Raw genomic sequence first — 12,547 nt, 5'->3', positions numbered from 1 at the left:
AAAGTTTGTTAGTGTGTATACAAATAAACATTTAAATATAAGTTAATATTTGAAGGCATATAAATCCTAATGACAGTGGATGTTTGACATGATTTAATAGAGACATCTTTGAGAAGGAAGGCGATTGAGTGCATAATGAAGCGAAGGATAACCACCTATAATCATAATGACCAAGGACAAACCAATGAAGAGACCCACCGTTATTATGATTCCAGTCATTTCTCTGCTAATACGTTCTTCAACCTACAGCAGTGCTCTTTTCGCCTCCGTACCTGATAATGTATTCTCCTTTGTAATAGCCTCAGTCTGGACAGCTCTGTCCACTCATTCATTATGCCGTGGAAGGCTTGTAATTAGAAAGCCTCTTTGTGTTGCAGGGGGATATAGGTTACAGTGGCAGGCGGGGAGATGAAGCAGAGCGAGTTGAAAAGTTAAGCTACTGTTAATTTTGCAGGTAAATGTTTCCAGGTGATAGGCTTTATAGTCATTTCATGCTTTTTAAGTCCAGCTCCAGAGCACTCCCTGCTCATTACAGAGCCCACTCCCTCACGGCACTTAAGCTAACAGAAATTTCTGAACATACCTAGAAAATTTAATCTCATCCTAGAAGTTCAGGCATGTACATGTGTCGTACACACCGCAGGTAGTGTTTGGAATAACCTGGTTAGCTGTTGGAGAGGAGGTTGGGGGTGTCAGGGCTTCAGGATGTGGAGGTCTGCAGACCTCACGCTGAGGTGAATGTATACGTCTCTTTGTGACCCTGGTTTGAGTCAGCTGGCTCTGCTTCCTGGGAGTGACAGCACTTAGCTTCTGCTCAAATTGGGTTATGGAGGTGATTACTGATCCCCATTTGTTTTTCATGGGCTTTAGTCCACACTGAGCTGTGTTATGGCTACCTCGGCTAATACTGACCCTGTGTTGAGCAGAGCCTGTAAAACATAAAGGCACGCTGTAAAATGTTTTCCTACCTCAGAGATGTAACATAATACCCCCAGTGCACCGAAACGTAGAAATCACAGCACAAACCAATTATAGAGACGCAGATTGGTGGCAGCTACAAGACTCAATGTTATCACAAACCCCATAACATCACCTCACTTTTCATTTTCTCTTCGCCTCTGTTAGATTTGGTGTTTGGGGAATGAGAGCAGGTACCACATCAACCGCACAGTCGACGGCTCAACTTTATCCCTGCTGATTCCCAGCCTGGCCCCTGGGATCCGATACAGTGTGGAGGTTGCAGCCGGCACTGGGGCGGGTCCAGGGGTCAAGAGCGACATCACCTACTTCCAGCTTGGTGAGTAGAAACAGCTTTTACTTCTTTTTCACAAGAGGGCGCATGATTATTTTGTTTCTCTTCCTGTGAATTTGTTCTGTTTTAATGTCTTTGCCTTCCGGCGATGTTTGCAGAATGAAGCCCAATTATCTGACAAATAATCATGGCATTAATCCAGACATTCCATGTAAAGAGTCACTCACTGCCAAGTAATCAGTTATGCAATTCTGTCTCTGAGGTGACAGACATGTTCGAGCCTCTGCCCGTCTCTTCTGTCATTATCAACAGCTCTGCTTAAAACTGTAATTAAAATGATTACTGTTTTACAATCAGCATCAGCTTTGACTGCGGAGAGTGTGAAGCCTTTGATTGACAGTGAACTTTAGCAGCTTTTGTGTACACTGAAATGGATTTTTTCTGCTACAAGGCTGTGTTGAATTCCTGTGTGGCAGAGCTGTTGAGCTGGTGCCCCACCCTGCTTTGCTCTCCAGTCAAGGATGCAATGTCTTGTGGCTGTGCTCTGCTTCGAACAACAAAGGCAGTAATGAATCCTGTACTCTGAGTGAAGACATGTTGGTAATGTTTAGAAAACACGTTGCAAACTGCATGTGAGTGTTTTCTCCAGATTGTTTTTGTGTCCTTTTCATCTAATGTTCTTTTAGTTGTGTGCACGCTGGATTGCTCAGGAGGGATGAAAAACATGTGACTTTTATGATGAAAAGAAACAGAGAGACATGTTGGTGTGGGTATAAATGTGCGATCGAGTGGGCTGGGATGGGCATGAGGAAGCATCAGCTGTGACTGATACAATTTCTCTTCCTTTAAGAGTTCCTGTGGTGATTGTTGCCATGTTCCAACACTGGAGTGGAACAATGCGCCTAAGGGACCAGCTTCTCCACCCAAATGCATTTGTCACACTCAGAGCTTGTGTGCGTCATCCCAGCCTGGATACCTGTACAGTCCCTTGTGGGCTGCTTAGTCACATTGGCATGCTGGGTACACTCGACCAGACTGAGCCACAAATTGAGAGAGGATGGAGGAGTGAGAGGAGAAGCAGTAAGCTGAGTGACTGAGACAAAGCCAGACGGCGGGATGTGCAGGAGAACAGGCAGAGAGCTGCTTTCATTGGGGGGGGAGTCTTTGCCTCTGGCTGAGAAAGTTGGTGTAGAGATGAGTGGCTGCAGCATGAAAGACTCGAGAAAATGAGATGAAGACAAAGTAACACGAACATGAAGAAATTTCGGGATGGCGAGGGGGTGGAGCGCAGAGAAAAGTCTTTCATGTCTCACGCGTGAGGGAGAGGCACAGAGAGAATAGACAGATGAGAAAAGCAGACGAGAGCTGCTGCTTGTTGTGAGCAGACGGAGTCTTTACACCACCATTCACAGCAGAAACAGCTTCGAGGCGCTCACACCTCGGCTTTCCACAGATGTGCCTGAGTTGGCTAATTACTGTGGTGTCTGTGTTTGAGCATGATCTCATTGGGTTTATTTATATGATTATGAAACCAACATCGCTCAGAGTAAATGAGGCCTTTCTCTGTGGTTTCCTATCCGGTTCCATCAAGCTTGTGTGGTGCACACATGCTACGTTTTGAATGTCTTCGCTTGCTTTCGTCTGCTCACCTGCCATTGTTGACTGGGATTTGTGATGAAAGCCTTCTGAATAATAGAGAGACGACTCCATTTTCAACAACCTTGCCTCAAACACACCCACTGAGATAAAGGATATTTTTGCGCATGGGCGTAAGAGGAATTTTAACATTTATGCACCATGCTGACACCATTTATTTTAAAAATGTATCACCTCTATTTCAGGCTTCCCCAGGTGGTTTAAGGTTGAGTTTCTCGTCTCCTTTTCTCATTGATTTGACCTTTTAACAACTATGTGCTTTAAGGAATGAGCATTTTTAGCAAAAATACAGTTTGAAAGTCAACACTTCAGGGATGGGTACCTTTCACATTTGAAACAAAATGGTACCAATGCCTGGTACCTGGCAATCGGTACCAGTACTCAATGGTACCAATTTTCTGTACTTTTTTGTGTTTATGTGTTAAGAAATATTATTTTTTTTAATAATAAAATATTATATTTTTTCAATTTAACAAATTCATTCTTCAGTATATAACCCTGCAATGCTGTGTACATGTTCAGCATGTAAAATTGCCTACCCTTCTCCTCCCTCACAGACACAAGGATGCATTGACGTATCTAAACATAGTACTTTTTAGTTTTACGTGAATCGGTACCCAGTACTTTTGACAGAATTCGGTCACTACTTATAAAGTACCTAATTCAGTACCCATCCCTACACCACTTACTATTTGCCAAGTAATCAAATAGTCCCCTGCTGCCCTCACGTTCATAAGGAGGTACAGGTCCTTTTAATGACCGAGCAAAGATGTTGTTACACGTATACAATTATTTTATCAAGCAATGGTTGCACTGAACCTCATGTTTTGTTTATTTTTTTGTACACTGCAGAAAAAATGAAATCCTGTCAAGTGTTTCTGTCTTGTTTTAAGTAAAAATTGTCTTACTAGACTTGATATGAGCCACGGTCACCTGACCAGTCCAGAAAAGTGTCTTTTCTTAAGTTATTTAAAGACAAAAATGAGGTCTGAATTAGGGCTGCACGATTATCGCAATCGCAATCGCAATCGCAATCGCAATCGCAATGTCAGCACATGCAATTACGTAATCACAAAAGAGGTTATCGCAATTGCAATCGCAATCGCAATGTCAGCGCATGCAATTCAGATTTTTCTCCATGATAACCAAGCAAATCTGTAGACTCATCATGACACAACTTTTTTTATTAAATCGCAAGCACAATTGCAATCGCGATATTGTCCACCTAATCACAAATCGCACCTTTTCCCCAAATCGTGCAGCACTAGTCTGAATTGCTTGTAACAAGTAAAAAAAAATCTGCCAATGGAAAAAGAGAAGTTTGCTTGAAAATTTGCCTGAAACTGGAATAATGTCTTAATACAAGTAACTTTTCTCTTGTTCCATTGGCAGATTTTTTTGGACTGGTCTAAAAAGTCTAAAAAGACATTTTCTACTGAAAATAAGACATAGACACTTGATAAGATTTCAGTTTTTTCCAGTGAAGAAGTTCATCCAGCAGCTCTTTGTCTCTGCAGAAGTCTGTGTTTTTTTCCGCTTCTGGATCTCATAGTGGCACAGATGCTTTCTGTTTTCATGTTATTTGGGAGTTTCTGTTTTTTAACTGCAAAAAGAAGCTTTCAGATGCCCTACAAACACTGTCTGGCAGTTACATCACATTACAACCAGGGGCTCGTAGAAACAACTGAAAAGATACACTTTTAAGATGAGATGATGGTCACATAAACTGCTCGATTGAAACTAAACGTTTACTCTAATACTTGAAAATCACGACTCATCTCTGTGTGCTTTCAAATTCAAACCACCTCATGCAACTTTACCCTTTTTGACACAAGTATTATCTGTCTTTTCTACAGACGCATCTGGTCGCATTTCAGAATCTGTGGTCCACGAGAACCCTCTGTCCCAGCAGATCTCAGATGTGGTCAAGCAGCCAGCCTTTATTGCCGGAATAGGAGCCGCCTGTTGGATCATCCTCATGGTCTTTAGCATTTGGCTGTACAGACACAGAAAGAAGAGGAACGGCCTCTCCAGCAGCTACGCAGGCATACGCAAGGGTGAGTTAATAAAGGCAGCATTATGCATTTAGCACTGAGTCTCCACATGAGTTTTTGATTTGCAAACCTGGTTTCAGGGCAGAGTGAGTCTCTCAGTTGCGAAACCTGTTGAGAAAATGCAATGCAATATTCATAGCATTGGGCTGTATTTCATTTTAAAACCCCCATCTCTTTTCTGTACCCCAACTTCTCCAAACCCTCCCTCAGATCCCACCTGTCACTCACAGAAAACGTCTTTGTAGAGCGCTCTAGGTGAAGTCTAAGTGAAAGTACTCTCCAGTCGAGTACTTTAAGATGTGATGCGAGCCCCCGCTGAGAGTGCCGCATGAAGACGTCTTTTATTTCTCTTTCATACTTCTGTCACACTGATTCTGCAGGCGTGTGTGAAGAGTGTTTTCAGTAAAGTACATTTTGAGGTCCAACAACTCCCCCTTTTAGCAGCTCCCTTCTCTGACTGTGCTGAGAGCTGCAGAGAGAGTCTCGCTATAATCCTGCTTTATCAAGGACACACTGACATTTTCACACGCTTCAAGTACTTGTTGTCTTTTCCAAGAGGGGCCTTTTAAAATGAGCGAGTCAAGCATTCCGCTGTTTTGTTAATAGTTTCTACTTAACAGTGTGTTTTTTAAAACGCAATGATGACGTTTATATCTCATCCCTCCTGGAGCAGCCGTAGCGTAACCTGGTATACTTTTTATCTGACTTGAGTCGAAGTGACAGGGTTCATGACATCCCAAACCCCTGCCCACTATAGTTACAGTAAAAAGAGAGCTATTAGCCTCTCGTTTTGACACTCATCTATGTGTGGGCTGCCTCATTGTGTGGCCTTGGGCTGTGCAGCTGCTGCCTGTGAGCACAACCTGCGCCGACCTCACTGCCGGGCTCAGGTTTACCCCTGACTGCCAGGGTTAGAGGAGATCTTCCCTTCAGCCTAGAGACATACACAGACAATAGACAGACTTAGCTGCTGCTAATCTGAAGCTGTCACGTAGAAAACAAAGGTTATGTATGTTTGGGATTCTTTGGAGTCATTCTAATGGTGGGAAATGTAAGTCAGGAGAAAGTAAGAGACATCAGCTAAGCTCTGTCTAAAGCTCTGCGGTCTTTAAAGGCTTTTACAAATACCAGTTTCTTTTACAGACTTCAAAGATATTACTATTTCCCTGTTCTATGCCATCCTTAACATTCTTTTAAAGACAAATTTAAAACTTCAAGTTGTGTATTTAGATATTTGTAAATTCAGTGCATCCTAAAAACTACTCAGACTGAAAAGAAACAAACACATAGGACAAAACAAAAAAAACCTTTGACTGTTTTTCTCCCAAAATTCACTCCTTACATCTGCTTTAAGATCACTCACTAGAAAAAAAATGAAATCTTATCAACCATTTTTGTCTTTTTTTTTCAGTAAAATGTCTTATTAGACTTAATAAGAGCCACTTTCACCCGACCAGTCCATAAAAATGTCTTATTTCAAGTTGTATAAAGACAAAAATGAGGTCTGAATTGCCTGAAACAAGTAAAGGAAAATCTGCCAGTGGGGTAAGAAAAATGTGCTCCCAGTGGCAGGTTTTTTTTTTTATTTTTACTGGACTGGTCAGGTGAAAGGTGCTCATATAAAGTCTAAAAAGGCATTTTTACTGAAAACAAGAAAAAAACACTTGATAAGATTTCAGTTTTTGCAGTGTTCTGCTCCAGTATCACTGCAGATTCAACTTGAGAGCCTGTCTAATCCAAAAAGTGTCTTTACATGGATTAACTTTCACCGTCAAACCATATTTTTAATCACATTGTTAGTGGCTGGCTCTTTAAAGATACATTTTAGAGCTTAAATAATTGGACATCATGTTTGTCTTGTTTTGAGAAAACAGGAACGTTTACCAAAATGATTCAAACTGGTTATTCAGGAAGATAATTTCAGTAGTCATTTAAAAACTTTACAAATTTGAGGATCTGTGGACAGGTGGCAGAAAAAAGACACATATACTGAGGTTATCCTCTGATTCTGTATGTTTCTGTTTACACACAAATGCTCACGAGCCCAGCACAGTAGGAAGACAAGCCCCCTCCTCCTCCTGCTCCTTCTAGTGCACCCAGACCACAAGAGGCCTCAGTCTTTGTTGGAACTGGTAACTAAGAATGTTTTGAAAGGAGTATAATTGCAACCACATGAAGCAACAATCTGCCCTCAGAGTGAAACTGGCTGAATTGAGACGTTTGTATGTGTGCATCTTTGTGCCACTGTGTTTTCAAGTGTTGCATATTCAAATGTTCAAATCCTCAAAAGGATTAAGAAGCAGTTTATGAAAAGCTTTTCTTTCTTCTTTGAATGATTTAATGCAAACCTTAAGTTTTGTGTGCATCAAAAGTGAAACATTCTGCAATGCTGTGAAATACAAATGCAGAAGTTTTCAGGAAGAGAGTCTTTCAAGCACAGTAATCCAAATAACAAGATGAGGATTGCAGCGACCGAAAAATGGAAAGAGCCATAGTTTAGTTTTAGCTTCTTCCAGCTGAGGATGAAACCTTGGTGACAGTCTTGTAGCAATGAATGTTTTCTTGTCACATGTGTTTTCCTCCTCTTCAAAGGCATTCATCACACACATAAAACCATCCAACTGCTTTTATCTGTTGACCTGTTTTTGCACAAAGAGGACAGATTCAGACATGATGTGACATCAGTGGCATCCAGAGGTCATTTTTTTAGAATGTTGAATGAAAAAGCTGTTTCAGGAAATGAAAATTTGACAACAGCTGTGCATTTCTTCTCCCAGGTTGGACTTAAGGTTGAAAGAAAACAGCAGCATCTCTAAAATGCACATGCTAAAGGGCGTGCACTGGGTGACTCTCAGCTTGGTAAAATCTTGCATCAGCTACGATGCATACTGTAGCACTCCTCAGTACATCAAAGAAAGCAACAACAAACAGAATACATTTTAGAGAAAAAAACCCACCAGACTTCTCAGAATCCAACTCTGCCTGCCTGCCTGCAGAAGGCTGATGTTTTGCATGAGGGCTCCTTCAATGCCAAAGTGTGAGTAATTGAGCCGTGTGGGTGATGATGTGAGCGTTACAGATAGCAACAAATATCTCCCTGGTGTGTGACCCCAGCCCAGCATGCCTCTGACAGTCTGGGCTGGGATTTAAACCAGCAGCTGGCTCAACACCCACTCTCACTCGGTTGGGGTTCAGAGATGTCTGCCAGGATCGAAGTGGAGGGAGCAGCGAGTAGTGTGTGAACTTGTTTTTCAGCAGACATTAAATGTTGAGTGAAGATATGAATCATGTTCCAGTGCTCACACTTTCCTTTTCTCTGTCCTAACAGTGCCATCCTTTACTTTCACCCCTACAGGTAAGACTTGTTTACACTCCATTCACAATAAACTACTCTTTTTATTCATTTCCCTCAATGTACTGCTCAGACAAACAAGCTTTTCTCCTGAAATTTGTGGAACACTTATGTTAAAAGCCAGGAGAGAGTGATGGAAAGTGTCGACAGTGAAGAAGTCAGTCAGGGACACTCAATGAGCACCAATAAAAGCAGCCAATCATTGACAGGGTTTGAAGATGTACCAAGAAATAAGTGTTCAGTTGAATGTTTTGGGTCATGTCAGAGCGTAATGATTAAGGAGGAGTGATGCCACACTACTGAGAAGCTGTTAAAACTAGTGGTAACTTGATCAAAGGGCTGCCGGCAACCTTAGATGGGATTTAAGGGGATGACACATCACCAGCACTCCAACACGCCAATTAGATAGGCAAGTGGCAGCCGAGCTTAGGAGGTTATCTGCCAGCTAAAGTGACACAGTGTAAAGCAGATAAAAGAGACGCTCCCTCTGTGAGAGTCTATCTTCCTTCTTTCTGTGTGAGTTTGTATTTACAGGGCTCTTTTTCTTTCATCTGAATCATCTGAATTAGCTCTTTGTTCCACAGAGGTGTGGCAGGCGCTGGCACAGTTTGATGAAATTGCAAATTTGAAACGGTGAAAGGGTGAGAGGAAATCGAAGTGGGGAAAAAAACAATACAGCACAGTTTGTGTTTGTGGTTACACTGGCTGATCCTGTCAGTGCAGAGGTCTTTTTTAAAACAGTAGCTGTGTTGTTCCTGGCTGCCTGGAGGCGTGCAATCAGGTGGAATAATTTATGAAGCTTGATTTAAGATCTGTTGGAAATCTTTCAGGTGGCGCAAACTTTTGGTATTTGTGGTTAGCTTCTTAAGAAAAACATCTTTGTCCTGGTATCCCATGTACAACCGCGGCGCTGCAGGGCATAGCGATGATTTTTATCTAACACCAGATCAGGACCCTTTGATTAGCATCACAGCGAGTTAATCCGAGAGCTCCTCCAGCTGCATTCAAAAGCACACTTCCTGTTAAGAGAAAAAATAGACAAGGAATAGACACAGCTAAGGCCCTACCTTTCCTTTTCCCCTCTCCCATCTCCTCTCCTCTCAGGGAAGAGATTGTAATTAAAGTTGGAAGTTTATCTCTGCTTCACACACCGGCAGCTTAGAGCTCCATGAAAGAGTCCAACTTGCAGCACAGGAGGGAGCTTCAAACACACTGAACCCGAGCCAGGAAACCAAAGAGCTCTGCATCTCTGTTCTTCATAAGCCTCTTACACATCCTCCTCCAGCTCCTGTTGCTGTCTGCTGTGTGTGTGTGTGTGTCTGAGCGCGAAAGAGACTCAGCCCAAATCTGTGCCACACATATTCATTCATGTGCATGCAAAAACCAGAATGATCATCACAGAAAATTTAGAGTACAGTCACTTTGTGTTGATTTTGTGTGAAAAGGGCAGAAAATGTGAAATGATGGTCATGATAATGGTGAAAGCATGTTGTAAATGTGTTTTTTCTCTCTTTTTCAGTGGCATATCAGAGAGGTGGAGAAGGTGTGAGCAGCGCTGGAAGGTAAGATTTGCAAATTAAATTAATCTTTAATGAAGTTACTTCATGTTTTCATTTAAGTAACACATAATCAGACGGTAAACCCTAATGAATAGAAATCAGATGAGCAGGGATGGGCACATGTACTTCCCGTCAACAAACACTAGGGGGAGTGCTGTGACTTTCAAAGACAGCAGAGACGAGGTGTGGTAAGAAAGTACATTTAGTGTGTCAGAACATGAACAAAGCCCCATGAAGTCTGCGAATACCCCATCCTCCTCATCCTATATGGTGGAAATCCACATCCAACCACAAGGCTGTGCCATAGCATCACCGTAACGCAGCAGTGGAGGATCCGAGACACGCCTCTTCATGCTGTGGAATGGTGCATTGTGCACAAACTGTGACACTGTACATAATTAGAGTCTGTAGACACCGCAGCACTAATTCGTAGATACACTTGATGAGTTTTGGCATGTTTTCATACAGATATGAAAGGTGAAAACTGAGTGCATATGACAAAAAAAGCAGAAAAGTGCATCTTGTTGCTTCCTGTTTTTACAGTAAGTGTTGTTTATATGCTAATGAATAGTTAACTGGGAGCCATCAGCAGCAAATCCATATTCATTATATTATGATTGAGTCCCATATGCAGTAAGGCTGTGTCAGCTCCGCACAAAGACAATGGCCATTCAGTATCAACATACAACTGCACGCCGACTTGATTGAGGAGCTATTGTGAGATTGTATTTGGCTGCTCAAGACGAATGTGTTCATTACCCAAAATGAATCCAAGAAACGAGCCATTTGAGTGGGAAAGAGGAAACTGTAATTCATCTGTAATTCAGTGTAGGGATATGCAAACCGTGGAGAGTTGAATGGTGAAACACTGTGTGGCCCCGCTCTCTCTTTGTGTGCTGGATTGATTCATTTCGTGAGCAATAGGAGTCGATGTATTCTCAGCAACTTCAACTCTCAGAGGCTGGCCTGAGGTCAGATTGTGCAGCACATCCCTGTTGAACAAGTGATCCTGCATTGTGTTGGGATTAGAGCCGCAGAAACAGGAGCAAGACGTGGAAACAATAAAGATGGATTGCTGGGCGATGACTGGTCCGTAAGGGGTTTCTCTTCTGGTGCTCCTGCTCCTCTTCTTTCTTTCTGTGCAGCTGAAACAAACTTTTCAACTGATAGAGATACGCTTTGACACAGTGGAATCTTCACGGAGCATTCGTGGTTCACTGGGTGTTCATGACGCACATTTCGCAATATTGGGAGCGAGTTTTATCTGGCTGTCTAATCCATGCAGATCGCTAATGCTCACGAGGGCTCGGGGAAAGTGTCATCGGCTGTGGGCAAGTCAAGCACACACAATTTATTTAGCTGGGCTTTTCTCTCATGTGCTCCCCAGGCCACTGTGTCTGGGTTTGTGTGTGTTTGTGTGTGTTTAGCCAAAAGGCAAGAAGAAGCAAAGCCGGATTTCTATATTTCCTATTCTTAGCTGCTGGATAAATAAACACCACATAATCTTCTCTTTCAAATATTATGTTCTGCGGGTGTTTCAGTTCATTCACATAAATGTCATTGTGGTTCTGGCTTGGTCTCGTACTATTGTTGAACATTTAGACCGTTTCTTCTCCTTTTTTAGGCCTGGTTTGCTGAACATCGGAGAATCAGCCACACAGCCCTGGTTAGCCGACACATGGCCCAACTCCTGCTCCAACCACAATGACTGCAGCATCAACTGCTGCACTGCAGGCAACGGCAACAGCGACAGCAACCTGGCGACATACAGCCGACCAGGTATGTTGCATCAACACTTCAATACAACTACAAAAAATAAACACCCCTTCAAAACCAATGGAGCTCTCCACAAAATAACTATAGAGGTAGGAAATGTGGGAGCTGGGGGGATCCGCAGTGAAAAAGGAAGTAAAATCTGATATCTGGGTTAGCTCCCTGGAGAGTTTTTCTGTGCATCTCTCCCCTCTGCAGGTCTCCACCAGAAAAACCTGGAGAAGTATTCGGATTAAGAGAGCCTGTGTGCTTGTGTGTTTGATTTATCTGAGGTTAAAGTCGAGCTGTTTTAGGCAGGAAATAAAAGGAGCACACTGAGAGGGGGCTTATGGCTCTACTCTGTTGCTAATCGAATTGCTTTGCTGATTTCCATACTGTTGTTATAGCCCGTAATGTAATTTCCCCTAAGTGCTCAGTTATTTAAGAAATGTGCAGCGGGCGAAGAGGTCAGGGCTGGACTGCAGACGGTGGCCAGAAGCAGAGGAAGAGGGAGTGATGGAGGGAGGAAGGTGCACCTGGAGGAGCAGATGGAAGGGAGGAGGATGCAGGGGTGGAGAATACCTAAATGCAAAAACATCCACGAAAATGTAGGAGGAAGAAAGCATGTGAAGTAGGGTAGGTGGCGGGGGAGAAAAGGGAAAGACACTTATAGAACAGCAGATGGCCTTTTGGGTTTTCAGCATTATTGGAGTTAACAGGAGCACAAACTACATCTACACACCATGAACCATGAACACTCGTTCTTTGCCCTATTTGAGAAGAGAACAAAGTAAAACTTCAGGTCAAAAACTTCAGTTTGGAAGACATAGAGCTTAATGTTATTAATTTTCAGCTCTGACCTAACCCTTTCCTCAGAAAACTTGGACCGCAGTGAAATGCTTTATGTTCTAAATTATGCACT

At 42.6% G+C, this 12,547-nt stretch overlaps 1 protein-coding gene across 4 annotated transcripts in view; it reads left to right on the top strand.

The window, feature by feature from the left end:
• robo1 (roundabout, axon guidance receptor, homolog 1 (Drosophila)) overlaps nucleotides 1–12,547 on the top strand; it is a 265,137-nt gene that overhangs the window by 240,581 nt on the left and 12,009 nt on the right. For all 4 annotated transcript variants that reach the window (XM_074678930.1, XM_074678933.1, XM_074678931.1 and 1 more), the window contains 5 exons: nucleotides 1,126–1,297; nucleotides 4,765–4,965; nucleotides 8,291–8,317; nucleotides 9,834–9,876; nucleotides 11,498–11,652. In XM_074678930.1, coding sequence (XP_074535031.1) covers nucleotides 1,126–1,297; nucleotides 4,765–4,965; nucleotides 8,291–8,317; nucleotides 9,834–9,876; nucleotides 11,498–11,652 — 598 coding nt within the window. The remainder of the gene's footprint in view (nucleotides 1–1,125; nucleotides 1,298–4,764; nucleotides 4,966–8,290; nucleotides 8,318–9,833; nucleotides 9,877–11,497; nucleotides 11,653–12,547) is intronic.

Source organism: Halichoeres trimaculatus, unplaced genomic scaffold (genome assembly GCF_033239565.1).
Source record: "Halichoeres trimaculatus isolate MK-OKI-2021-1 unplaced genomic scaffold, fHalTri1.1 fHalTri1_scaffold_9, whole genome shotgun sequence".
NCBI classification, from domain to species: Eukaryota; Metazoa; Chordata; class Actinopteri; order Labriformes; family Labridae; genus Halichoeres; species Halichoeres trimaculatus.
Note: the sequence above shows the minus strand (reverse complement) of the source record. Positions and strands in the feature narration are given on the sequence as shown.